This window comes from Haemorhous mexicanus, chromosome 10 (assembly GCF_027477595.1).
Source record: "Haemorhous mexicanus isolate bHaeMex1 chromosome 10, bHaeMex1.pri, whole genome shotgun sequence".
Lineage (NCBI taxonomy): Eukaryota > Metazoa > Chordata > Aves > Passeriformes > Fringillidae > Haemorhous > Haemorhous mexicanus.
The window spans coordinates 17101182-17127525 of record NC_082350.1 but is presented as its reverse complement, the minus strand read 5'-3'; the positions used below and the strand labels follow the sequence as shown (position 1 = coordinate 17127525).

Below are 26344 nucleotides of genomic sequence, written 5' to 3'. Positions count from 1 at the left end.
CAAGCTATGTGTCTGGCATATGATGGAGATACTACAGCATAACAAAATTGCACACAACTGCTGAGCTGCTGCAGATGACTATAGGCCTACTTCTCTTACTGCCACTAACAGTAACAAGACTTACCTTAAACCCTCAGTGAAAGATTTTAAAGCCAAGGTGCACCATTTGGAGTCAGGGCAGGCCAAGACTGCACAGTCACTGAAAATTACAGCAGCTCACCCATCTACTGGAGTTTCTTCTTTTGTTTGACATTAATGAATCATTTACCCAGCCCTAAGGATTCCTTCCCACAGTGAATTACAGCAGTTGAAAGACACAACTAAATAAAATGGCTGTTCTTACTTTATACCAGTATTGTATCTCTGCCAGTAGCTGACAAGGAATACCTTAAGAAGAAGGCACATAGCCAAGCAAGCTTCCTGGGAATACTGTCCCATAAACTTGAGCTCAAGGATTTCCTAAAGGTAGGGGGATCTTCCTATACTTGACAGTCCTGAGTGGCTCTGCTTTCCATGAACACACTGAACTGAACACCCCTGAGTTTTAGCTTTTGTTCTGTTCATAAAAAACAGGGCAAGTTCCAGCAACATGGATCTTGCACTTGACTTCTGGAGCCATACCTGGAAAAGCCTAGCTACAGGCACCTCCTGCCTCCTGCACATACCGACTCAAGGATGGTTTTCTCAAAGATGTCCAGCCTGCGTGTCTCCAGAGCGATGCCAATGGCCTGCTTGTACTTGTGGTCATCCAAGCACCGCTGGAACATTTTGTTCACTATCCCTTCCAGCCTCTCATCCACGGGCTTCTTCTCCCCTTCCGGCAGCTCTGCATTCTCCACACACTGCTTGGTATAGTGGTCGATGCATTTTGCTGAAGAGATAGGAACAAATATGGGGGGAAAAGTCAAGTTCTCAGATTTTTGCAGTTTTGTACAGGTGAAGAAACCAGCATGTGCATGAACATGTTCTACCAGCAAGTACGGTATGGGAAATTACATATTTGTGTAGTCATTATTCAGATAATAGTGGAAAACACTTCTCTTATCTCCTAACAAACTCTGATTTTAGTGCTGAAATCAAGTAGGTATTTTGAAAATTAAACCAAAGATATGATCTTTTCTCAACTACAATGTTAAATAAATGAGAAAACAGCAGTAGGAGACTTCCTAGCTCCAGTGCAAACACCAGCTGGGGAGACTGAAAGCCAGCCCAGCTCCATCACATCCTGTAAAATACGATGTAGAAAGCAAGTGACTCCAGCAGAAGAGATTTTTTAAAAGTATTCAAATTATACCCACAGTCAACTGCTGACTTGCCATCTTATTGTGGGTCGATAAACACAACTGTCCCTCTCAATTAGGTGTGCAGCTACACTTACCAGTCAATTATTTCCAAAGTCATGCTAAAATTGATAATAACATCAGCACACAAATGAGAGAAAGGACATAAACAACCAAAGCAATTTTCTTATTAGGAATTCACTATAAAATAAAGGTTAGGAAAAGGAAAAGAACTCCAGAACTCCAAAGTCAGCTCCATTACAAAATCCCAAAATACAAGAAAGTACAAATAAACAGGGTAAAATTAGCTGCAGCATTGGTTTAAATGAACACAAAGACAGCAAGAAGAATACAGAGAAAAAAGCTAAACCAAGTAAAATATCAAAGTTAAAGCAGCTTTGACAACACAAGAGCTTTTCCTTTGCAGCAACAGTTCTTTACCAATGATCGTCTCCACATATTCCGAGTTGTCGTTGACATTGAAGAGGTCACCAGCTCCCAGGGCATAGTTCAGGGATTCCTCAAAGGCTCCCAGGTGGTAAAACACTTTAGAAGCAACCAGAGCAGCAAACTGGCGGCTCCGAAAACCTTCGTCTTCATAGAGAACTTCACTGCAGAGGAGGGAGAGAAGAGCATCAGCTCCCTGTGCTCAGATCTCTTTAAGGCCACAAGACTCAAGTACAAGCTTGACTGAACTTGCATCTTTGGGACCACAGCTCCAACCCCACACATTAGAGCTTTCTAGGAAATATGGAGCTACATGCTGTATTAAACATTGTCAAGAAACCAGAACTACATCCACTTCATATCTCATGTTCTTTTTAAGCAGTATTAAGTGTCTTCTCTTACATTTTGTCCACTGACTCAGAGATTTCTGCCCAGAAGTCATTGACAACGGCATTCAACTTGTGAAGAGCAAACTCCTAAAAAAGAAAAGTTATGTTATATTAAAAATGCCTTTCCCCAGAAAAAATTAAATACATTCTAGCATAAATATCATGAACACTGACCCATTTCAACAGCAAATTTTATTTTAAAACATCTTTGCAAGCACTCACTAATCTTTGCAAGTCCTTTGCAAATACAGAGCTGTTCACTTCACAGGTAAGAGAACTCTAGCATTCCTATCCATGGCCTCTCTCAGATGAATGACTGGCTGATGTGTCTGATAGACGAAATTGTGACAACCTTTGTGTAGCACATGGAATCAACCTGTGGCCTACAGCATCTAACTCTATTTATCTATATGGACACAGTACTTCAGATGATAAACAAACCACAACCAGCCCACTTGTGATCAGCTCACAGCAAAATCAGGGATCATTGAGATCCATTACTTCCTATGTGTTTATCCAAGAAAAACAATTAGGGAATTACAAATATTGATAAGTGCATGTTCCAACACCACCATTCTGAGTGTTGGTGTTCTGTGGATTCCTACCCTCTGTGCCCTGGAAAGTTTTCTGTTGCTGTTTTCTTCTTGTTGTACTATTACTGTGATTTTTTTTTCCCAAGTGAAAACTGTAACTGTGATTTTGTTCTACACAGGTTAAATTATTCTAAAAACCTGAGCTGTTCTTCAGCTTTGTATTTTACATTGTAAAAATGCAGCCTCTCAAACAATTTTAAGTAACAAAGCCCCATTATCACAAGAGAGAACGGACCTTCCATGAATAGAGATTTTTGCATTTGAAGCTCTTGGTTGATCCATGCTCAAAACAAGGACGTTTTCAATCTGTTATCATTTATTTAAGCCCCTTCTTTTAGCTTTCAGTCTAGATACTATTTGGTGCCCACCTGCTGCTGTCTAACCAGAAATAACTGAGATCTGCTCCTTTTTGATTTTAAGCTCTCTACATAATCCATTTGCTGTTATTTGCTCTCAGATGTAAGAGCTTACCTTGAGCTGTGGCTCTTCTTCATCCAGAAGAGAGATAATTCCAGCTGCAAAACAAAATCATAGTTACTTTTGGTTTCTCCATATCAGAAGTAAGCTTGTAATTTAGTTCAAAATCAACAGAACAAGAAAGAAAGCTATCTCTGGAATACTGATTTTAAATCTTCAGTATAAAACTTCAAAGATCAGAATCAAGTTTGTATTAAATATAACATAAAATAACTCAGAATTTATAAGTGAAAATGTACATTATTTATAAAAGGTGATCCTTCCTAGGGGACAACAAAGAATTTTTCCATGCTAAGGAAACTAGCCTCATGAATAAGAGGAGATGTACCTCACAGCTTTATGCTTTTGACTATTGATCCTGTCCCAGAACATTTGTACAGTTACAGAAATACTGTTTAACTGACATGACTGAGAGGTTCACAGGAGCTAATCTGACGAACAGGCATAGATGGTTTCTTGCCATACTGCAAAGTTGCAACAGAAAGGGTTGGAATATGATCTGATCAAAGTCCAACACAATTCACTGCTTTAAATTTTTAATCTGTTGTACAGCTTGACAACTTCTTTAAATCTGAAAAAACACATGAAACTGGAAAGGCCAGCAAGCCTTTGGAGGGCTGAAATGGGCTTCCAAAAGATCCTGACAAATCTAAAAGGAGCATGTGCAGGTCCAAACCAAAATTTATAAATATAGAATCTGAACAGTACAGAGGCTTAAGATAAAATATGATCAATAACATCATTTGGCTGCAGTGGGAGGCAGAGAACCCAAACCTCACACAGATGTGTAAGTGAGAGCAGCTCTTGGCAGATCCATGAGGCACCTTCCCTTGGCACCCACTGGCCAGAGCCCATACCCAGTGCTGGGCACCACGTTTGAGTCATGAGCAAACCAGGGTTCTGGGAACAGGGAGCTCTGGCAGCCAGCTCCTGAAGGGGGGCTGGAGGCTCCTCACTGGTTGCTCCACAGACACCTGGGAAGGGTGCAGCCTTCAGGGCAGCCACCAGCAGTAAGGGAATGATCTGATCTTCGTGTCAGATATCAACAGGGAGTAACACCAAACTTCAGGGAAGCCTTGAAGAATGAGGTCTGATGATCTGAAAAGTTTTCTCAGGAGAACACATTTATCCCTTTGCCTAATAAAGTTGCAGATCCTCCAGTATTGCTCTTAAAGACCAGGTTAGACACACATCTATCAGTAACAGGAATTGAAGGAACACCAACATGGCTCTTAGGCAAAGAAGGCAGATTTAGCAGCCATCCCACTTCTACCTCCTCCCAGCTGTTTCCTGCATCTCTGCACCAAATGGGTTTTTTTGGGGACTTAACTATTATTATTATTTTAAATAAGTTCCTGCATTTACCTGGTCTGTCAGGAGAACACAATCTCACTCCTACATATCACCTACATCCGTCGCTCTCACATACCATTTTAACATTTTTAAAATGCCTCTAAAATTAATTCCTACTTTTCCTCAATTAAAATAAAGACTTAAACAAAGCAAAGGCTTCAGGAAGAGAAAGCTCCCTGGACACTGTCACCCTCTGCACTGTTTCTCTCTCCAAGCCACAACCAGCCGCATTTTAATTTTTGGCCTGAGTATTTCTGGAAATACCTCCCATGGTTCTTTACACTATCAAGTTCCCAGCAGATGCACAAACACCGCGTAACATGCAACTCCTCGCACGCTTCATTATCCCGCACTCCTCAGACCGACGTTTCCTGTGCAAGGCATTCGCGTTTCTGAACTCCAAACTCCTTCCTCCTCCCCCTCTCAAGTCCCTGCTGCACCTCCCGAGTGCCCTCCGGTTTTACACCCAAAATGCGCCGTTCACTCCAAGCAGCGGAACCCGCCCGCTCACACCGCGGGACCCCCGCACCGCCCCCGGAGCCCTCGCGAGACACCGGCGGGATTCGGACACGGCACCGGGCTTCAAGAGCCGGTCGTGCCGGACGGCCGGGCACCGGGGTGGCCTCTCTCTGCCGTCCGGGGGTGACTGGGGTGGGGGAGTCCCGTGACGGGCGGCCCCGGGGAGCCGCGGCGGTGCTCAGTCACGGCCCTGACTCAGCGAAACCCCGGCGGACAACGCCGCCCCGCGCCGCTGCCTCACCGGCCGAGGTGATCATGGTGCCGCCCGGATGCCCTCGGAAGGGGGCTCGCGGAGGTCCGAAGGGTCCGGGGGGGTCGGGTCCGGTCCGGTCCGGCCCAACCGCGGTTCCGCCACCGCCGCCGCTGCCCGGCCCGGAAGTGCAGCCAAGGGCCTCTTCCGGCGGCTCCGCGCTGCGCCCGAGAGAGGTGCCCGTGTGATCGCCTGCGCGGGACGGCGGAGAACCAGGCAGGCAGGAAAGGGGCAGCCCTGTCGCCGGGGGCCTTGTACCGTCCGCCGCCCCTCACGGACATCCCGACACCCCCGCGACCTCTCCGGGCTCCCTCGCTGCCCCTCACGAGCTCCCGCGCCCGCAGACCCCACACCGCTGCCTGCGCGAGCGGGACCGGAGCTGTGAGCTACCCGCGAGTGACCCCGCCGGTGCCCGCGTTTGTGCCGTGCCCAGAGAAGCGGCTGCTTCCTCCGCCGGGTCAGGCCGCCCGCAGTGGGCGGACATCTGCAGGGGCACAGCGTGTTCCAGGGCAGCGCAAGGATCAGCGATTTTATCCCATGGGTTTAACTCATGCCGGCCGCCTCTGCGGCACAAGATAGATGAGATACCCAGGCTGGTGGATTTGCACCAGGGAAAGTCCAGCTCAGGAGCAACGATGAGAGAGACCGAAGTGCCCAGACCTCAGCAGTATTCATTTCTCCTTGATGCTACTGAATAGGAAGAAATACCTATGAAGGGCTTGAATTCCTTGGGAATGCATAATGGTATCAGTTAGTGAAAGTTATTAATGAAAGTTACTTATGAAAGCTTATCAGACCCCTACCCACAATGCCAAGAGGGACTGCTCCACTCTTGGACAACTGGGAAGATGTCCAGCCTTCTCCATTGCCCACCCTGGGCTGCACTCACTTCTGATCATCTGCATTTCCGACACTGGGGTCACTTCCATTCCATCCCAATATCCAGTTTTTTCAAGCCAAGATAAATACGAGTTAAGCTATACATAATGCTACTTTGAGAATAACACCATGGCAAACAAGTAAGCACATTCCAATTTGGAAATTGTCTTTATTCAACAAGCACGTAATATGCCCTTAAATTGTTCAATCGATTAAACATGTAAAACTATCTGCTTACACCTCCAAGTGCACAGATAGTGAAAAGAGAAAAGCTAAAAAAAAAAAAAAAGTAATTCAAGTCACTTTTATTCCTCAGTCAAAGTAAAGCAATGCTTTTGGTCAAATGTATTCTCACTCACACCCCCTAAGGTCCAGGCAGTTCATTCACTTCCACCAGTCTCTTGTCAGGATAAACTTGCATGATTTACCTAAAAATTACCAGTAAATAAATCCAGTGGATTTGCAGCACTAAGGGAGGTTTAACTGCCAGTCTGTGCTCTTGGACCACCTCTTCGTTGGAGAATGCTTAGCAGCAAAGGCTAAATGCTGCAAGAAAATAAAAATTCCTCCTGGTGAGTCCTGCTTGACCCACCTAACCAAGGGCTTTACTGGGAAATACAGACCTGTGCAGCGACCTGGGCTGTGCAGGGATGGAGCAGGAGGGAACCTTAATCTTACCAAGATACCCTGAGTGCTCAGTGCTGAAATTTGGGGTCAGTAACACAGCCACCCACACCAAGTTACTTGGTTATATTTGTGTTTTCCACAGGTCATAAGCACAGAAATCCTGGAGGCTGGAAGGAGAGTGGTTCAGTGCCCTCTCTGCAGAGCAGCATGCCCTGCTCCAGGTAAGAGCTAGAGGGATGCCAAAGGCAAGCTGCCGGGGTAGAGTGCTGGCCAGAGCTGGCAGGACTCCAGACACTTCTGCTGCCAGTGGTGGGAAAGGAGCCAGAGAGAGGACAGACATGCACAGAGGATGCACTTTGGCAATTAACCCAAAGTAGAGGTAGGCAGGTTGAAATTTCTGATCTGAGCTGGAGGAAACTAAATCTGAGCTTTCCTAAAGGAAAGCCAGCCCCAAGTTTGTGCTCAAAATAAAACAAGACCTCTTTTATATTGCATTAAGAATTTGAAAGATATTCTTAGCATTAGAGTAATACTCCTTGTAAGCCAAGGATTTCTGGTTAGTTGTGTTGCCCCACAGGCTACAGGCAACCCTTTGGAACTACTTAAATAGATAATTTTTATATTTTTATGTTTATTTATGAAACAGCCGCCTCTTGTTGTGCTGCAGGCCACCTCCAAGATGTGCCACCGTGCCTGTGGAGATCTCACAGGTAAGATGGCCCTCTCCTGTAGCCCCATCTAGCAGCAGCCACACCTTGGTACCCACCTGCCACACCTCCAACCCAGGCATGTCAGCCTATGAGCACCAGGACAAGCCAGAGGGACAGATCCTGCTCTCAAACTGCACTCTGATCTAGATGCCAGTACTATCAGTATCATTCATGTTATTCTTGCCCCTCAGGCTGAGCTGTTACTGCATTCTTCATGTTACCCTGTTATATTTAAGCCTTTTCAGTAACTGGTAGATCCTAGAGCTCACATTTAGTCCCACTGCAGTATCCAAGCCATTGTGGTTTTTTTTTTTTTTTTGGGGCTTTTTTTTTTGGTTTTCTTTTGGTTTTTTGTTCTGTTCTGGTTTGGTTTGGTTTTGGATCACAAAGAGGGTGGGAACTTCCAAACACCAATAAAGTAGGAAAACAAGGTAGCAGAATCAGTCTGCCAGGGAGGCCAGCCTCAGCAACCTCAGCAGGGAACTTTGCTCAGAATTAGAACACATTTCTCATTCTTCAAACAGGTGGCTGCATTTCACACTTAAAGTCCCAATGTCATATTGCCCAGGACATGGGGTACATCCCAAAGGGCTTCTCAGAAGCCCAGTGTCCAGCAGCAGCTCCAAGTGCCCCGGGGCAGCAGGGAATGGCTCTCTGGCACAGACCCTCTGTGCTGGTGGCAGCTAAAAAAACCCTGACGAGTTCAGCCAAACAGCTTTTCCCTGGAGCTGTGGGCCCTTGGAGGAGAGGGCCTGCACCAGCTCGTCCTCCCATTGCTCCAAATCCACTGGGCAGGTCTGGGATGTGGACTGTGTTGGATGCCCAGCAGCTCTAGGTGCCTGTGCCTCCAGCAGCTTCTTCACAGCTTCCATTGGGGGAAAGGCTGGTCAGAGCCACTTCTTCCTCAGGGTCCTGCAGGTGATCTGCAGGGAGCAGAGAGAGGTCAAGGCAGACCTGAATGGAAAACCCCTCTTCCCAAAAAATACAATTTAAGATGAAAAAAAGCATGGGCTCAAGCAATTGATATATACTCACAACCTAAGTACAGCTGGTTTTTTTTCAAAACTAATTTTCATTTTGTTTTACAAACTTAACATTGCTTCAGCAAATACAGCAAAGGAGCACAGGGCCTAGCTCCTGGCCTCCTGAAGTCTCAGCAACCTCAAAACAAGTTGCATGGCCACAGGGTGTTGCCTGCCTGGCACTGACAGCAAGATCAGGCACTTCTGTTTTCTGACCATGGAGAGTGGGTCTCACAAGCCTCATATGTCTCACATATCTCAAAGCTGCCTAAATTGGGTATTCATTTCAGTTGTTTTACTGACTCTTATGCTCTTTGAGTATTTTATATATTTAAGAGGCATTTGGACAAGGCCCTTAATAACATCCTTTAAAGTGTGGCAAGCCCTGAAGTACAGAGCTGGAAGTAACTGGAAGAGGCTACCAGCAAAGGGCTTGGGCACCAGAACCACTAGAGAATCATGAGGAGCTTCTGACAATCACAACAGAGTACAAGGGAGGGAGCTGGGCATACCTTCATAAATGTTGTTTTCAGCTTTTGCTTTGTAATCTTTCCTCCAGCTCCTCTGGTTCCAAGAAATGCACTGCAGGAAGGATGGCAGCCTCCACCTCTGCCTGTCTTTCATGTCTTCTGAATAAACCAGAGAAGATGAGTTCAGACTGGTACCAGGTCAGCCCTGCTGCTTCTTCACCTCTCCCTCCATGAGCCTGGCAACAAAACCAGGTCCTAGCAACAAAAACAGGTCCACTCCATAAAGCCCACCACTGGAAAGCACAGAGCAACTCCTGGCAGTCCTTATTTTTGACTGAAACCTCTCTGCTACCCTGGAAATTTGTCCCTGGTGCCAGTTTGTACTTTGCCACCTCACTGCCAAAACTAATCTGGATGTGGCAGCCGAGAGTGAGCAAGAAACCTGGCAGCAGCTCAGCTGGCACACATGGCGAGGCTGGGGACTGACAGACACAGTCAGAGAATTCCCACAGAAGGAAGTTTTCCTTTTGCATTGTCACACAGCTTCTACCACATCAACCTGTTTACTGCTCCCTGCTTTATTAAGCAATTCCTCCCTCCCATGGAGACCTGCTGGACCCGGGGTGTTGCAGCAGCTGAAACTGCTTGCAAATTGCAGAGAGCATGTAATCAATGTATGGTAATTATTCTAGAAGACAACAAAGTTACTACAGACTTTCCAACCATTTTAGTAAAACACTACAGCAGCCTGTAAAATACTACAGCAGCATAATTTTATATGGTCTTCAGCAGTTCAGTATCCCCACTGAAATATCATCCAGCCTTTCACCTCCTGATCAGATAACAAATGATAAACCACTTCAGTGTCCTTCACTTTATCGAGCCATTGCAACACTAAAGGGCTCAGTGTCTTTCTGGCAGTCATCAAACAAAAAACTCCAGTGCACTGCCTGGGGTGCACTGCCTGAAGTGTTCTACTGCTCTTTGGAGGCACAGCTACGCTTGGGATCCCTCTGTCCAGGTGGAGATTTTGGAAGGCAAAGCTCAAAGAAGCATGGAAAGGAGTTGTCCCTGCCTAAGGTTGAACCCTGAAGGTGATGAGTGTCCTCATATACATTAGGACACTTACATGACTCAGAGCACCAGGCAGACCATCAGAAGGGAGTGAGCACATACAATCAGGCCATAACACCCAATCCAGCTCCTGCTGCTCCTCGTTTTCCCCAGCCAGCCACAAAAATACATATACTGAGCCAAGCACTAGCAAAGTGCCAAGGCAGAAAAAGGTATGCAGGGATGCTTTACTGCCTCTGCAGCTGCTGTCCCACCAGACTGCTGCAGCCAGAACTGGAGGATTCACAGGTGTCTGGGAGCACACCAGAAATTCTTGTAGCTTGAACAATATGAGGAAGACAAAAGCATGTGAAAGGAGAGAAGCTGGAAAGAGCTGTGTGCCTCAGTAGAGAGGTGGCAGAAGACAGCCCTGTGCCCTCGCCACCAGCCACCTCAAAGCTCCTCAACATTCTGATCCAGGATTCTGGGCTGAGCTGATAGAAAGAAGCACCTGAACTGCAGCCAATCATCCCCATGTCCCAGGGATCCCAGGAGACACTGTCAACCCTGTGGTGCCAAAGGCAAGTGGCAGGATCCCTCGAGGTAAAGCCAGCAAGACAGCAAAACACCCAAGCCCCTGGAAATGCTGGGGAGCAAGGTAAAAGTGGGAAAAAAATGGAAGAAGGGAGGAGGAAAGGGAAACAGCCCAAGACAAACAGTGCCAAAGATTAAAGTGTTTTATGTGGCAGCTGTGAGAGCAGAGGCTGCCCGGCTGCCCATCACCCCGCATTGACACACAAACCCAACTCCCTTTTCACCCCAGGGCAAATGCTCCTCCTCAGGCCTGGCTGACACCCAGCTTTTATCCTGACATATTGTTTTACACGCAAACAACAACTTGCTTTTGTTACTTATTCATTATGCAAAATCAGCACAAGCATCCTCCTCCTGCAGGAAGGTCAGGTTCTGCCTGCATCCTACAGCACAGGCCACATCCCAGTCCTGCTTCCCCCAAGAACACACATCCAATAAGCATGGAAAGCCACCATGTCATGGATGGCCACAATGTCACAGCTGTCAGCTGCCATATCCCTGTTATCCATGAGCTACTCTAGTGTTTCCCAACTGCTGGGAAGTTAGTCCGCCTTGGCTGCCAGGGCTGGGAATCTCACCAGAAAGAGGCAGATCCCACTGGAAAGGCTCTGATCCCACCAGCATGAAAGAGATTTCACTGGGAAAATCCAGATCGGATTGTGCATGTGTAAAGATCCCATCAGTACTGAGTCATTCAATTCCAATGGGAAAAGCCAGATCCCACTGGGTCAGGAGAAGCTCCCATCAGGAACTGTCAGATCCTTATGGGAAAAGCCTGACCCCATTGTAGGGGACATCCCATGAGGAGAGATCAGAACCCATTAGGATGGGGTAGATCCCACTGAGAAGGGGAAGATCCCACAGGAAAAGGGAGCAAATCCCACTGTAAAAACCGGGACCCGGGTGAGGAAGGGAGGGAGGGAGGAAAGGGTCCCCCCGACTCTGGTACCTGCGGGGTGCTGCAGGGCAGCCCGCAGGGCGCGGCAGGCGGCGGCACGGCAATCGCCGGGGCTGCCCGGGCTGTACCGGGCCGCCTGCACCGTGCAGGGCGTCGGGAAGTACCGCCGCAGCGCGGCGTCCAGCACCGCCGCGTCCTCTCCGTCCCCGCCGGGCAGCAGGACGCCCACGACGGCGGGCGGCGGCCCCGCGGGCAGGCGGCCGCTCACGTCCCGCACCACCTCCCGCAGGCGAGTACGCGCCCCGCGGTCCCGCGCCGCCCCGCCGCCGCACAGCACCAGCAGCAGCCGCGCTCCCAGCGCCCGGCCCCCGGCGCCGGGCGACCGCCTCGCCCGGCACCCCGGCACCGGCCCCGGGCACGCTGCGCGCGGCGCCTCGTCATCCAGGAGGTCGCGGGCGAAGGCGGCCAGCGCGGGCGCCGCCGGAGCCCCCTCCGCCACCTCGGCCACCAGCAGTACTGCCCGCCGGCCGCCCGCCCGCTCCACCAGCACCCGCAGCTCCTGCAGGTCCTCCGCCGCCATCCCCCGCCGTGCTCCCTGTCCGGCCCGGATCCGCATGTTCCCCGGCCCCGGCTCCGCACCGCCCACTGGCCCGCACCCGCCCCAGCACCCTGCACCAGCCCCGGGCAGCAGCCCCGGCCCCGCGCAGCGCAACACCCCGGGGCAGCGGGGCGAGAGGGTATCAAGGATCCCCCCCCCGTTTCCAGCCCCATCCTGGACCTGCACAATCCCGCGGGGTGAACGGCCCCTGCCTGCTGCCGCGTGGGCATAGCAGAGAGGCTAGTAAAGAGCCCCTGGATCTGCCATACGACTAGACTCAGAGCCCTCGCACAGGCTGGTCTTCTTGCCAATGAGGAGTTGATAAAATTCAGGCAAAAAACTGCGTTGTGGAGGGGTTTGAAATGTGAGAGGGGATGAGGAGAGGCTGTGGTGGCTGCAGAGTGGGACACGCGCTGAAAACTGCAGCTGTAACTGCTTGCAAATTGTAGAGAGCATGTAGTCAATGATAGAAGAGCAGCTGATCATGCAATCATGATCATCATCCCCAAGGTGCCCCCTATGGTGTGGCATCTCATATCCCAGAGCAGCAACAGAGTGGCCTCTCTGGTATCACGTGCACTATGCTGCTGCACAGCATGGCCAGACTATAGCCACCCCTGGAAAAGGTTCCTCTTTGGGAAACAATTACACCCTCAAAGGACATACCCACCCCACTGGTCACAAGTGCATGCCTGAGTTGCAGCCCCCACACCACATGCTGCATCTCTGAGTCCCTTCCCAAGCCAGTGCCCTTTGACTTCCCCTCTGCCACCTCCACGCAAAACAGAGCCTGCAGTCACAGGCGCACAAGCATCAACATCTCTACATCCTATCAAAGCACTTATGTTTCCAGGGATATGTGTGGAGCTTTAGTCAGGGCTTCGGTGCTGGCACTTATTACACAGATCTCTGCCAGCCAACACTGAATGAAAGCCATTGTGCCCAGCCCTGACACTTGTATGGGGAAGTTCCAATCCATGGCATGCAGTAAGTACTTCCCCTATGCCATATCAGAACAGGCTCCTCCAAACAAGTAACGTCTTATCGCAAGAGCCTGGGAAGGGATAAACAGCTCAAAGGTGTTAACGGCTAGAGTCACCTTGGCCAATTGCTCTCTGAGGATTTTTGGAGCCAAACCATCTCTTGTGGGATGAGTGGAAGAGTCTCAGAGTGTACTGGGTGTGACAGCAGAACCAAAATCCACGTCTGTCCTGGATTGGTGATTCCCAACATGTGTGCTGGGATTCACTCAGCCACAAATAAGGCTGAGCCATCATGCCTGCTGCCTGCTCATACTCATGGCCACGTGTCCCCAAAGCCCAGCAGATCAGCAGCCACAGTAGAAGGGATGTGCCACAGGCTGATTCCCAGGCACAACAGTGGTGTGGCAGCTTGGGAAGGTCACAGTGTGGCACCAATTTTAATCCAAGGAAAATATTTCCCCCAGTATGGCAGGCTTAGCAAACACTGCCCCAGGCTAGTATCATGGATGAGGGCTTCAAGAGAGACTTTCAGCCTTGGATCCTAGCAAAAGTAATTTACTCATGGACAAGTGCTGATAAGCAAATGGGACAGGGTGAAAAGGGGAAGGTAAAGCAGAAAGATTAGGCTCCTCTTCCAAAGATCAGGGTCTCAAAGAGCCCATGCCCCATGCCAGTGTAGTAGCCCTGAGAGTAGCTGACAGCATGTGAGGGCTACAAAGTCAGACGTAATTCAGGAGTCAGGTCTGGCCTTAGTGTTGCCCAGATTTTGTATTTACAAGGATTTTTTTTCTCATCTGTTCAGAAACCTGTTCATGGTCCTATGGACAAAAGTCCAGGGTATAATCAGCATCATGACTTGTGTCAGCAGCAGGAGGGGACAGGAACACGTGCTAGTCCCCAGAAATCCTCATCTCTCTGGAAAACTGCCATGAGATCCACAGAGTGTTTACACTCCTCGTGAGCTGCCAGCACAGCCTGTGGTGTGGTGGTACTGATTAAAGCCTGACTGATGAGCAGACCATTACAGCACGGCTCTCACAGAGCTCTTCCAGAGCAGCACTATGCCACTGACTTGCCTAGAGATGCCAAGATGCCTCAGGCATTGGGAAGCTGGCTTTCTAGCTGGCAATTCCCCAGATTTATGAAGATAATTCTTGCAGAGAAGGTATAGAAAAAATCTGAGTTTTCTTCCTAACTCAGGTACACCACTGGCTACTTCCCTGCAGTGGCCTCAATGTTCAAATTGCCTGCACAGCCACTAAAAACTAATATTTGGGACCACGTAGAGCTGTTCTTCATGGCCACTGCAATTCTTTAGTTTATTTTGGGTACACATGTAACACTGTCAGCACAGGCTGGTTGGAAAGGTGAATGTCACCCACAATACCCAAACAACCTTGTTTACATTTCTTTACTCATTAACAGGGGTAAGATCTAACACATACAACTCCCTTTGTGTTACTTAAAGAGGTACAACTCAAACAGTTCAGAGGCAGTCATGAGCTCAGCAGCATTTGTAGTCCTCCATAAGATGTCTTCAAAGCCCTGTCAGGAATCTGAGCAAGAACTCAGATGTATTTAGAAAACCTGACACTCCATCAAAGATCCATCTAACAGTCATAGTTGCAGAGAATCACTATAGACAGCCTTAAGTGAGGGTAAATCACATGTCTTACATAAGCTTTAGCTGTCCAGAGCAGACAAAACATCTATTCATTTTTTGACTTCAAAAAAGGAGTGAAGTGTATTAGTAATGCCTCGAAGCCTAAACAACAAAAAAAGGTCCACTGCATTAGAGCCTGCATTTACCAAGATTAACCTTTCTTCTGAAGAGAGTAAAAAGAGGACAGGGATAAAGGATTCTTGTGCCAGTTTTGATGATAGAAGAGCAGAGAGATTGAATGAGCAAGAAGGAATGTGTAGGAGCTGTTCTGAGCCCAATGTCTGATGACCCAGACCAGCTCCTTAAATTCATCCTTTCAGTAGTTTTGGGGCACTTGGAAAAGCCTCTGAGCCAGGTAGGAGCTGGAACTCCAAACTTCCTTCAATTATTACTTTGAAAACCACATCCTTACTAGATGCTGGAAAGCATATGCTTTACTTGTATAGCACTACCAGCTGTTTCCAGGGCATTGCTGCAAGGCACCAGCACTCACTGAGCTCTTCATTCATGGAGACCTCCTTGGGTTGCCCAAAGAAGTAGCAGAGGAGGTAATTGTGAGAGAAGAAAATACCCCAAACCCCACTCCTGCCCCCAACATCCCACTCCCACTGATTCCCTTCTAGCCTGCCTCCTGTTCACTCCTCCACGGCTCTTCCTATTTCTGGGTCACCTCATTCCAAAAGTCTGCCAAGCACCAGCACCACCCAAAGACTTACAGCAAGGTTGTTTTGCTTCATAAAGCCACAACCTTAAGGATCTGGAAAGAATCTGAATTTGAAAAATAACCTGGAGAATCCTTTCTCTGACAAACACTGGTTTACAGGATCTATACTGCCCTCAAATCCCACCCCTTCTGTACCATACTGCACAAACCTGCAGCTTCAGCAAGTTTTGCAGTCTTAGATAAAAGCTTTAAAGCTTATAATACACACAGACACAGAGAAATGAGATAAATATCAGGTGTTTAATCCTTTTTTTGATGATAATGAAGATCTTAGGATGACAAAAGATCTACAAAAAACACCAGAGAAAAAATATATATAAACTCCCAATGCAAAAAAAGTGCAGCTACCTAAAGTGCTTTGCCATGCCCAGAGGATGGGAAATGAGTTCAGCTATTATGTGGGTAATTGGACTTAAAAATATTCTACTGCTCCCACAGTTCCTCCCATCCAAAATAACCCGTTCCAGAAAATCTGCTGGATGTGTACATGGTTGTATGTAAGGTAAACTCCCTGGACAAAGAACCTGGGAGGGTTTCAGGAGCTTTGTTCCTGATGAGAACCATGTACCAAAGACTCCTCCATCCAGGTTCTACTAGGAAAACATGGTCTGAGGCCTTAGTCTTGAGTTTCTCTCACTATTTCAGTTTCGGGACAGTTTCAAATCTAGAGGCTTCTGGCCTGTTCTGATTCCCTCTCTACTGACAGCTTTCTTAGGGACAGGTTTCTTAGGGACATTTTGATAATCAAGGCATTTAATGCAAAGCAGAAACCCAATAATTTTTTATAAAAGTTTCCCGGGGCAGATTGTTCAGCCAACGCGGCAAAGAACTCTGAGCTTTGTGGCAAGGACAGTGTAATGCTGAGGGTGCACTGTCCCCTTCTGGCAGCAGCCACACACTGAATCTCATACATGCAGAAGGTCTGGGCAGACAAGCAAGTCAGCAGGAAGGAAGTGTTCTGCAAAGGGACATCCAGCAGGACAGTACTAAAACCAACCTGACAGATTCGGCTGCCCAAGGGAATTCATTCTCCATCTGTCTTTGATATCTTCTCTTGCCTACGTTCAGGCAGAACTCGGCAGTATCTGAGCTCCGGGAGTGAAATAACAAATGGCTCCTGGGAGTCGACTTCTAGGGGAAGAAACACAAATGATAGAAGAACACCTGACACCATCCTCTCAAAGCTAAGGCCTGTGGCCACCCAAAAAAGGTTGGCACATCCCTCCAATGGAGAACTCAGTGTCAGTGAGGCTGTGGAGCAGTTAACATCATCACAGAAAGCTCCAGCACGGAGTCAGAACTGCAGCTCTTACAGTGAGCAGCCATTTCCACTGCCATGTGTGTTTTGGGGCAAGGTAGACCCAACACCGTATGACTTGGAAGAGGGAACACACTTAGCTTGGAAACATTGTCCATCCCCATCCCAGCATGCAAACCCTCATTCTCATTTCTGGCTCATACTGCCTGCAAGGTCCAGCTTGTCTTCCCTCTTGTATCTGAATCCAGTCAACAAGCACCACTTCTGTCTACACTGTCCCTCAGGTTCTGCCCTGAGCTTGTTTCTGTATCCCTCATCCCTGTGTCTAGCTGTGTTACCCAGTTACCTTCATGGCAGTTCAAGGCTTCTCTCAGTGCCCTACAGGCAGCTCTCTTTGCCTCCAGGACACCTCCAGGCTGGCCTGGGCTGTAAATTGCAGTCTCTACAGTCAGTTGCAAGGCCCCATCCAGCACACACTGCATTCTCCTCAGTGCTTTCACTGCCTGGTCCAGCTGCTCCTGGGAGTCAGGACGGATCATCACAAGCACCAGCACATCCGGCAGGCAGGGGAGGAGGCTCCTCACATCCCGGACAGCTTCCTCCAGGTGATCCCACTGCATGAGCCTTTTCAACACACTGGCTTGCCATAGCATAAATATCAGATGTGGGGGAACCAGGTCCTCCTCTTCCTTTCCCTCATTCTCTGCCTGCTGTGGTTTGTGCTTGATGTCCCCTGTGCCACATAGGTCCCGGGTAAAATCCACCAGCAATGAGGGAGCTCTTGACTCAGCATGGTCCACCTCCATCACACCCACCCGTCCATTCCGGCTCCCCAGCATGTCCAGTAGGTTGAGGAAATCCCAGGTAGTTCTGTCCACGAAGGAGGCCGACTCCTTTGATGCCATAGCTTCTTCTCACACGTCAGTTTACTGTGCTGCTGGGGAAAGGAGTGGAAGTAGCAAAGGCAATTGCACAGCACAGGCTCAAAACAGGCAACACCTGCTGCTCTGAGCAGTCAGCGCTGGGTTGGGTGAGACCAAATGAATGTGAAAATAGCAGTTTTGATACAAAGACTGACAAATTGCAGCCATGTGTTTTTTGGGGTTGGACCTCCCAGAAAAAGGCTTTGTACCTTGGCAGTCTGGTACAACAGAAACAAGTGACAGGGGAGAGAAGAGATGATTATGTGTTTTTGGGCATCTTGTATCAAACTCAGGACTTACTACCTTCTGATCAGCAAAACCCAACTATATGATTGTGATCACAGGCCTACAGACCTGTTACAGTTCACTTTGCTCATTACATTTCTGCCTCCCTCCTCTGTAATGCCTAAAGCTGGAAATCCCACCCATCCTTCTTTGAATCCAATCTGTCTAACCTATTGGTAGTTGTGGAAGACTAAAAGTGCTACCTGACCTGGCCAAATATCCCATAAGCTGCAGTTTCTCTACACATGTTGAAAAAAGGCTGTTTTCCACGGCAAAGACTCTCCTGCTGTAAAGGACAGCACTGGCAGCAGGCTTAGGTCTTAAATCCAGAAAAAGAATTTCTATACCAGAGCTGAGTAGTTTGGTCAAGTTTTTTAATTCCAATTCACAGTAATGTTTTGATTTGCCCAACAATATATTCTGCACACACAACTACTCCACTTCTTTCAGAAGGAAGAGGATTAGCTGTGAAATACCAGCCCACTGCAGGAGACTTGCAAAGCCAACAGCTCAGAGGGTTCCATGACACACACTGGCAGCAGGGCCAGGCAGGGAGAAGGAAGCTCTCATGCCCTGAAAAGGAGGGACTGCACTAGAGTGGGCTCAAGGTGTGGTTGAGCCAACAGACTCACCTACCTGACCGACCAGGATGCATTGAAAATGATGGAACTACTTGGTGTACGTGGAACTGCTCTCACAGGGTATCCACAGGTCATTTTGGGACTGTGACATCAGCAGCAACCATGACAACCTGTACCCACCTCAAACCTCCCTTTAAACTACCCAGTATTTTGGGAGGATTTTCAGAGATAAACTGAGCCTTGCACTTCATGACTGTAAGTTCATTTTTCACCACCTTATTGTTCAGCAAAACTAAAAGAACTATGGAAGTACAGGAAGATGCTTGCTGCCCTACATGACATGCTGGGATAAGGCTGGCCAAGAAAACAGCATTAACATTTGGGCACCACAGAGCCATGCAATGCAAATGTGTTTAAATTATTTACACAAAGCAGGCACTAAAGGCACATGTGCTGGCAGGTACACATGGGCTCATTATCAGGGATTCCACCAGAACTACTACTGTGAGATGTGAAAGAGGCTTTGCACCTGCCAGGATTTAGTGTCTCCGTCTGTGCTGTCAACTCTGATACCCTACTGAGAAAGAAGTCTCTCAAAATTGGTGGAGGCAATAAAACCAGAAATATACAAAAGTTAAACAGATTCTCCATTTTATTTTGAATAAAAATTTAGATCCTAGATGGATACAGCATCTGTAAAACACAAAACCAGACAATCACGTTAGAAATCTTGTAATCAAACACGAGTTTTGCAGTTACAATCTAGACCGTGAATCTCTTTAAGTGCTATTAAAGCAATCCCCAATTTATACAGAAGAGTGTGAGAAAGACTTGCAGGAGCACTTCACTGGAGGCACAGACTCTGTGGCAGCCAGCCCTCCTGTGCACCAACAAGAGTTCCCATGGCTCTGGATTTCAGGAATTATCTGTGCTGCTCCTACTGTGCTTTTTCTAAGGCACAGGAGAAAGACAGGAAGGACTACACCCCTCTTGTACTCCTTTTGACAACATCACTATTAAAGTGTTACATCACAACTCTGGGTGAGAGACCTAAAAGGACAGTCCCACTGAAGCCCTGTGGCTAAAACGCTAACAGTGGGAACAGGTGGGAGGGGCCACGACAGGACAGCACTGCCCTCAGTTAAAACATTTGGGAGGTAAGAGAAAAATCAAACAGGCAGTGGAGTAAAGGGTGCAAAAATATACAGAACAGATTGGTGGAAAAGAAATCAAGGCAGCTTTGGAAAAGAGCTGAGTCCTGGAATTTGAAGAGCCTTTCCAGACAACCTGAGCAAGCACACAAACCCCTGACAAAGAGACAAACCCTCTCAGCACAGGAAGCCAGGAAAAAGCCTCTCTAGGCTCCAAAACAAACAGTCACTGAGCCATGCTGAACACCCAACGGCAACAGAACAAAACCAGAATTCCAATGTTCCCTCATACTATGTGGAATTAAAAAGGCACCACAAAAACTGCCAATAAATATCTTGCTGCTAAACCACATCCACTTACCACCCGGATTCTGTGTCCAATGGCCTTGGCAGGAAGGTTGGAGCGGAACTTGGCACGCACCATGCCACTGTTCCCATGGGCGCGCGTCACCTTCCCCCAGATCACGCGTGTCCTGTTGGGTTTGCCTCCGGGGGTTACCGTGTTGCTGGGGAAAAGGAGGCAAAGAACAACTCAGCAGGACAGTCACAGCTCTGCTGTCACCAGCAGTGACAATGTGGTTTCTCAGTAATTTAGGTCCCTAACCATCTTTAACTAGAGCAACATCCACTTTTGTTTACTTGTGACATTTTCCCGGCCTGGGATTTTCACTGTACCTTTCAAAGGCGTAACTACAGCTTGTAATTTATCAGAAATTCCACCAGACGACTATTAACAGCTTACAAAGCTCAAAAATTTGGAAAACACTTTTGCTAATATGATGAAACTGAAAAATCAACATGAAATTGCCAACACCTTATTTCTCCAGACACACTGAAGGCAGGAGAAGAACAGGCCATTGTGATAGATGGCAGAAATTGCCTTAAATGAAGAGCCATGTACCATGCTGGAAATGATGGTGGTCAAGTTACCAGTTTGGTCACTTTTATTCAAGGTAACTCTGACAGCACTCAAGAAAAAAAAGGAAGTGGAAGTAATAAGTAACTGTTCCCAAGGTGTTCTGTCTACCAATGGCAGCAGAGCAGAAGTAACAGACGTTGCTCAGACATGGGCACACAAAAGTCAGAATACAAATTCATCCAGGCTTCACAAAATTACTTTACTGTTTAAGTAACTCAACAGTTCTAAGTATTTAACACAAATTCATCCACTTCAATTTACTCCATCAACCCACCTTCAGTTTTGTCAAGCTTAGGCAAAACTTGTTTCTCATCCCACATGCTCTCTAATGTACCATGTAATATCATGATCTCCTAGCATTTACAAAGCCAATACAGGAATTGGCTAACTCAGCACAAGAATAAAACATTACTTACTTTTTAGCTTTGTACACATAGGCACACCTCTTGCCCAGGTAGAAGTCTGTCTCCTGACGGGCATAAACACCTTCAATTTTCAGAAGGGCCGTGTGCTCCCGCTGGTTTCGGAGGCCACGTTTGTAGCCAGCAAAAATGGCCTTGCACCACAGCCTAAAGACATGGAAAATATCTGCAAATTATAACTCACTCCAAAGTAACGAAAATAAAAACAAATCACAGGCTGGTTCACCAGAAACTAATTCCACACCAGTAGAAATTAGCAGAGGAAACAGCCCACTTTTACAAATCACTGCAAATACTTATGTTCAATGAACAGAGGAAAGCTGAGTATGTGGAACATGAAGTATTTATGAAAACATTCCATTTTCTGCTTGTCATAAACTCCTGGCACTGCAGTACTGGCTTCATACTAAGTTTCAAATGCTTCAGCATTAGCAAATATTGTTTCCAAACGTCTGCTAACACTGATGAGTAAGCATTGCTTTTTTTCTACACACCACAGGAAGTCTCCTGCGTTGCAGTAACTGCTATGGAAGGCATGAGCTGTCCCTGATTTGTAGCTTTAAAGGAGTGAACAGCCAGAGCAACAGCCTGACATCCACTGGACACAAACACTGCACAAACTCCCCAGCAATTCTTCAGGACAATTCTTCAGGCACTGCCCACGTGAAGTCATTATAAGACTTGTCCCACACACTGACAGCACATCTGGCCCAAGGGCATCCAGCACCTGCCCCAGAATACAGCAGGATCCAACTGAGATACCCAGTTCTACCTGCCACAGTGTAACAGGACATAAACACCACAGATAATAAAGCTGTGATTCACAGAACCATCGAATGGTTTGGGTTGGCAGGAACACCTCACACTAGATCAGGTTGCTCAGAGCCTCATCCAGCTCCACCTTGAACACTTCCAGTGATGGGGCAGCCACAGCTTCTCCAGGCAACTCCAGAGTATTCACATTTAATCCCTTCACTTACAAACTTAATCCCTATATCCTTAAGAAAATTCGGTGGCACAGCAGAAAATGTACTCATGGGAAAAACACGTTGCTCCCTTTACCCAAGAAAAAAGTCTATGCCAAAGCTCCACTGTACACTGGAGATTAACAAACCCATAAATTTCACTCTGACATTTACTGACAGGCCAGGGAGAGCGCAGCACATCGTAACAGCAACTACAAACAGCTCAAGAGACTTCAGAACAGCAACACGCAACTGTGGGCGTTTAACAGGGCCCAGCAGGGCAGTGGGCAGAGGAACACTGCTCACTGCCTACTGCTCAGGAACGTTTCAACAGCACCGAGCCTAAAGCCACCTCAGGCACTCACTCACCTCCCGGTCATGGTGTCCTCCCGCAGACCCGGTCCCGGCAGGCCTAGAAACGACACACAGCCATGAGCCTCGGGCCGGCATCACCACCCGGCCCGGCAAGCGGGACCCCGAACACCTGGGGGCTGCCCGGGAGCCACCCAGAGCTCCAGGAGCCTCCGCTCCCCCCCAGAACAGCCACCTCAGCCCCGCTCCAGCCGAAGGCCCCAACCCGCGACTGGGACCATCCGCCGCACATCGGCGCCATCCCGCCTTGTCTCCGCCTCGGATCGCGCCATCCGCCGCGCCTCTGGAGCCCCGCGCCCGCCGGCGGCCCCACAGCGACGGCAAAACCCCCCAGCCCCGCTCCCGGCCCCGGGGCCCCGCTGCACCTCACCCGCAGCGCCCCAAGATGGCGGCGAAAGAGACCCGCGCCGCGCTGCCTGCCGGGAAATGCGCTGCCAGGACCCGAGCGGGCGGCCCGAGCGCTGCCGTAATGAGCAGCACCGAATTGAGGAAGTTACCGCCCGTCCCGTGTCCCCAGTCCTGTATCCCGCGTCCCGTGTCTTGTGCACGCGTGCCCCGGGGGCGATCCCCGCAAGAGCTATCTCGGGAGGGGCGGCCCCACCCCGCTGCGCAGGCACCCGACGGGCAGCCCCGCGAGGCCCCCGAGCGTGGTGGTTGCCATGGAGACGGGCGGCGCATCCCGGTGAGGGCGGGAGCGGCCGGGACCGGGACCGGGAGTGGGAGTAGGAGCGGGGGAAATGAGGGCAGATCCCTGTGAGAGGTTTAGGGGAGCGCGGGCCGCTCTGGGCAGGGCGAGTGAAAACGGCCCACGGCGGTGGAACGAGCCGAGGGGGCCGAAGAGCGGCAGCGCGGGGGAAGAGAGCAGCCCTCGGGGTTCGGGGTGGGCTCCGGGCCCTGCTCGTCGTCCGATGTTCTTACCCTGAGCCAATGTATCATCTCGACATTTATTTCACTTCTGATATCGTCTTGGAGGCAGAAAACATATTTCGACACTGAAATCGCTGTAACCAAGTCTCACATTCCTTTATTTTCCTAAATAAGGTCTGGAAGCATGTACTTACCCATTTGCTCACGTCAGGGTTATTCACTCCTGATTTCTGTCACTTCCCTCACACTGCCAGAAATTCAGGTGCATTTTCAGAGCGCTTGAAGTGATTTAGGGGAAGGAACGTGAAGGGAAGGGAAACCTTGAGGAACCTTGATGGTCCCTTTCCCTTTTCCCTTTCCCTTTCCCCTTACCTTTCCCTTTCCCCTTCCCTTTCCCATCCCTTTCTTTCCCTTCCCCTTCCTCTCTCCATTCCTGCCCTTTCCTTGCCCTTTCTCCCTCCCGCCTTATTTTTTTTTAATGAGCACCTTGCTGTCCTAATATTTCTAGCAGGAGGCAGAGCTGTGTAAGGTAAGCCCACACCTATTTTGCTTTTCAAGAGACCTTTCTTTGGTAAAAATGAAGTTACTTGTGATTTCTGGCTCAGGTGCTGCTCCTGTGGATATTCAGAACCTCTCTTTGCCAATCATTTGCCACACAGACCTAAAGGAGATGTGACACTCTCAGCTATGCATTTATCACTGGAATTCACTGGAGTCTCTTCTCTTGACTGCAAGGAATGCTGCACAAAATGTTGCTCTTGAATCCATTTTCCTTTATCAGGCAGCAGGGTGGGAGAAATGAACATCCAGGACTCTCACACAGCAGAGGGAGTTGCAGTCCCCAAAGGAGCAGGAGGCCAGACCTTTTATACAGTTGCTTTAAAAATTATTACTTGATATGTTTTTTCTTTCCCTTTATATCAGCAGGGAAAGAATGTCATCCAAAACTCATGGGGGAATACTTTTTTTTAAAAATTATTATTAATAAAGTTTAATGTGGGAGCTCAGCAAACACAGCAGTGCAGGGTGGTGCCAGTGGATGGTCCGAGGGGCACTGAGCTGACACTAAAATCCAGAGCAAGCAGCTCAAATCCTAGATTTGCTAATTCACAGACAGTGGTTTCCATCTCAAGTCCAACTTAACATAAGCCCAGACCCTACTGGCTTGGCACATGGATCTGCTGAGCAAGGATGGGGATGTAAGAGAAGATACACAGGAGGAGCAAAGCAGCAAAGGGCCTTTAGAAAAACATTCCAGCTGCCAGCTGTCTTGAAACATATTAATATGCTGAATTAATTCTCTCCTGGTCAGAAGCCACTACTGGAAAAGAGGAAAAGCTGTTGCATCCTCCTTTGTTTCCAAATAAGTCCCTTTTTCCTATGAGAGCTGCATGTGTTATTTTTTCTTCCAAAAATGCTGCTGTAATCATCTGTCACAGCTATCTCCCAACACATCTTTTTTCACCATATTTTTAGCATTATGACTCCACATGTAATAGATTATTCTTAGGCTGTTTAGACTCAAAATATGGATCATGGATTTCTGAAAAAGATAAAAATTAGTAAAACATTGAAAAATATTTTATTAATGCCTGTTGACTAAAGACATTGCCTGACTTTCTTGTAAAAATACTGCATCTCCACTTCTATAATTGATTCCAAGGTTGACAAAAAAAGTGATGGGTTTAGTGTACTATACAGATCATTTGCCTTTTTTTTTTTTTTTTTTTTTGTTAATGCTTTTATTAGATTCCTATCCCAAGTTGTTACATTTTTTTTTTTTTTATAATTAAGTTAAAAGAGAGAAAAAAAATCTCGGAAGCAAAGGGATGAAATCACTTCCTTCTTTGTCCTAGGTGACCATCAAAAGCCTTGCTCAGAGGCATTAGATGTAAGTGGTTACAAACAATACAAGTATAGTGAACATATTGATAATATTCAGAATCATTACTTTGCTGTTTTCCTGCCATGATTTAAACAATCTTATTGAAATAAATCAGGATGCCTCTACCATTACCTTGGCTGAAAGGCTGTTCTGTATCTTCATCCATTCAGGAGTTAGAAACCTTATCACAATTGCCTGGCTTAGGGGAATTTACTCTCCCTTGACTTAGAGCAGTATTGCCCTTTAACTTAAAATACCTCTGTCTCTCCCTGCTATCTGCCCTTCCTATGGATTTACTGAGAGCAATCCCACTCACGGCCCTGTGCACACTTTCTAACCTCATCCCCATGGAGAGCCGTGTCCTCTTCCAGCACATTTCAACACGTGTTGTTTTAAACAACTTCCTGCAGCAGACAGGGACGTCAGGAAACAAATGTGTGAAATCCGAGTTTGTTTTGAGTTTGAATCTTTTGTTTGTTTATTTATTCTGTACCAACAGACATCAGATAAACCTGCACTGAAAAGTGGCTCTTCTTTTCTGCCAAGTGAAATTAACTTCATGGTCCACCTGTAAATTACATATTTTCTTCAAAAAAAACAACAAAAAAGGAGGAGGACAAATGATAACTGCTACAGAAATATTATAGCAAGTATGAATCTTTTTAAACACTTGCTTATGAAATATCACTGATTTCCAGTGATGCAGAGCAAAGCTGCATCCAAACCTCTAATTTTCATAGGATATAGCCATGTCCTATGCTAACAGGGACTGCCTGATGTGTTTCCTTGGCATGCTTACAGGTTGGGCTGTAATATTTTGCAGGCTTAGGATATGTTTATGCAAGGGTTTTACAGATGGCACAAATCCAGTTGTAGGTAGAGCAGCCAAATTAAGATTTTGTTGATACTTCCATTACAATGACACTCAGGATCTCAGCCATCTCAGACTGCAGTTGTGCTACATGTTGTACAAGAAATACCTCATTTGTATGTACAGGCTTTGGAGGGATTGTCCAATGGCATATCAAAACAGTACCATTCTCAGAGAATTTTCCCATTGTTGTGCAGGTGCTTTCTTATTTTTGGATTAATAGTGAATTTTCACTTTTCCTTAGATATGATTTCACAATATTCCATCTGTAGGCAAGGCAAAGGGGTGCTTAAGTGTATGTCAGAGCAGTTTTGTA

At 47.7% G+C, this 26344-nt stretch overlaps 4 protein-coding genes and 1 long non-coding RNA gene across 7 annotated transcripts in view; 1 reads left to right on the top strand and 4 right to left on the bottom strand.

The window, feature by feature from the left end:
- PSMD1 (proteasome 26S subunit, non-ATPase 1) overlaps positions 1-5456 on the bottom strand; it is a 60101-nt gene extending 54645 nt beyond the window's left edge. Inside the window, exons 1-5 of the mRNA XM_059855570.1 lie at positions 5300-5456; positions 3181-3224; positions 2130-2203; positions 1722-1891; positions 666-871 (exon numbers count right to left, since the gene is read on the bottom strand). Coding sequence (XP_059711553.1) covers positions 666-871; positions 1722-1891; positions 2130-2203; positions 3181-3224; positions 5300-5315 — 510 coding nt within the window. The 5' untranslated portion in view covers positions 5316-5456. The remainder of the gene's footprint in view (positions 1-665; positions 872-1721; positions 1892-2129; positions 2204-3180; positions 3225-5299) is intronic.
- An 880-nt stretch (positions 5457-6336) lies between these two features.
- C10H2orf72 (chromosome 10 C2orf72 homolog) lies at positions 6337-12190 on the bottom strand. The gene is made up of 3 exons (XM_059855572.1): positions 11613-12190; positions 9059-9175; positions 6337-8447 (listed from the first exon to the last, which is right to left on the bottom strand). The coding sequence occupies exons 1-3, from the start codon at positions 12175-12177 to the stop codon at positions 8356-8358; spliced, it is 774 nt and encodes a 257-aa protein (XP_059711555.1). The 5' UTR covers positions 12178-12190; the 3' UTR covers positions 6337-8355.
- LOC132331775 (uncharacterized) lies at positions 6948-20171 on the top strand. The gene is made up of 4 exons (XR_009487678.1): positions 6948-7035; positions 7461-7524; positions 9106-10727; positions 18446-20171. It is a non-coding gene; the product is annotated as an uncharacterized LOC132331775 (long non-coding RNA).
- On the bottom strand, positions 15751-18449 carry LOC132331771 (uncharacterized). 2 transcript variants are annotated; one of them, XM_059855574.1, is made up of 3 exons: positions 17134-18449; positions 16527-16660; positions 15751-15816 (listed from the first exon to the last, which is right to left on the bottom strand). In XM_059855574.1, exons 1-2 carry the CDS (start codon positions 17690-17692, stop codon positions 16554-16556), a joined length of 666 nt encoding a protein of 221 aa, XP_059711557.1. In that variant the 5' UTR covers positions 17693-18449; the 3' UTR covers positions 15751-15816; positions 16527-16553. The 2 variants fall into 2 exon arrangements, with proteins under 2 accessions (XP_059711557.1, XP_059711556.1); XM_059855573.1 differs by having other exon boundaries at positions 15751-16660.
- Positions 19211-22888, bottom strand: RPL35A (ribosomal protein L35a). 2 transcript variants are annotated; one of them, XM_059855576.1, is made up of 5 exons: positions 22776-22888; positions 22403-22445; positions 21063-21215; positions 20089-20233; positions 19211-19269 (listed from the first exon to the last, which is right to left on the bottom strand). In XM_059855576.1, exons 2-5 carry the CDS (start codon positions 22411-22413, stop codon positions 19246-19248), a joined length of 333 nt encoding a protein of 110 aa, XP_059711559.1. In that variant the 5' UTR covers positions 22414-22445; positions 22776-22888; the 3' UTR covers positions 19211-19245. The 2 variants fall into 2 exon arrangements, with proteins under 2 accessions (XP_059711559.1, XP_059711558.1); XM_059855575.1 differs by having other exon boundaries at positions 22771-22866.
- Positions 22889-26344: the final 3456 nt, after the last annotated feature.

Coding starts and splice junctions, on each gene's coding strand:
- C10H2orf72 (XM_059855572.1), bottom strand. CDS start 12,177: ATGCGGATCCGGGCCGGACAGGGAGCACGGCGGGGGATGGCGGCGGAG. Junction 9,176..11,612: donor TGCCCTGCAGCACCCCGCAG/GTACCAGAGTCG, acceptor TGGTTTATTCAG/AAGACATGAAAGACAGGCAG. Junction 8,448..9,058: donor TGAAAACAACATTTATGAAG/GTATGCCCAGCT, acceptor TGCTCCCTGCAG/ATCACCTGCAGGACCCTGAG.
- RPL35A (XM_059855576.1), bottom strand. Junction 20,234..21,062: donor TATGTGTACAAAGCTAAAAA/GTAAGTAATGTT, acceptor CCTTTTCCCCAG/CAACACGGTAACCCCCGGAG. Junction 19,270..20,088: donor TTGGACACAGAATCCGGGTG/GTAAGTGGATGT, acceptor TGTGTTTTACAG/ATGCTGTATCCATCTAGGAT.
- LOC132331771 (XM_059855573.1), bottom strand. CDS start 17,692: ATGGCATCAAAGGAGTCGGCCTCCTTCGTGGACAGAACTACCTGGGAT. Junction 16,661..17,133: donor AGCCTTGAACTGCCATGAAG/GTAACTGGGTAA, acceptor TTCTTCCCCTAG/AAGTCGACTCCCAGGAGCCA.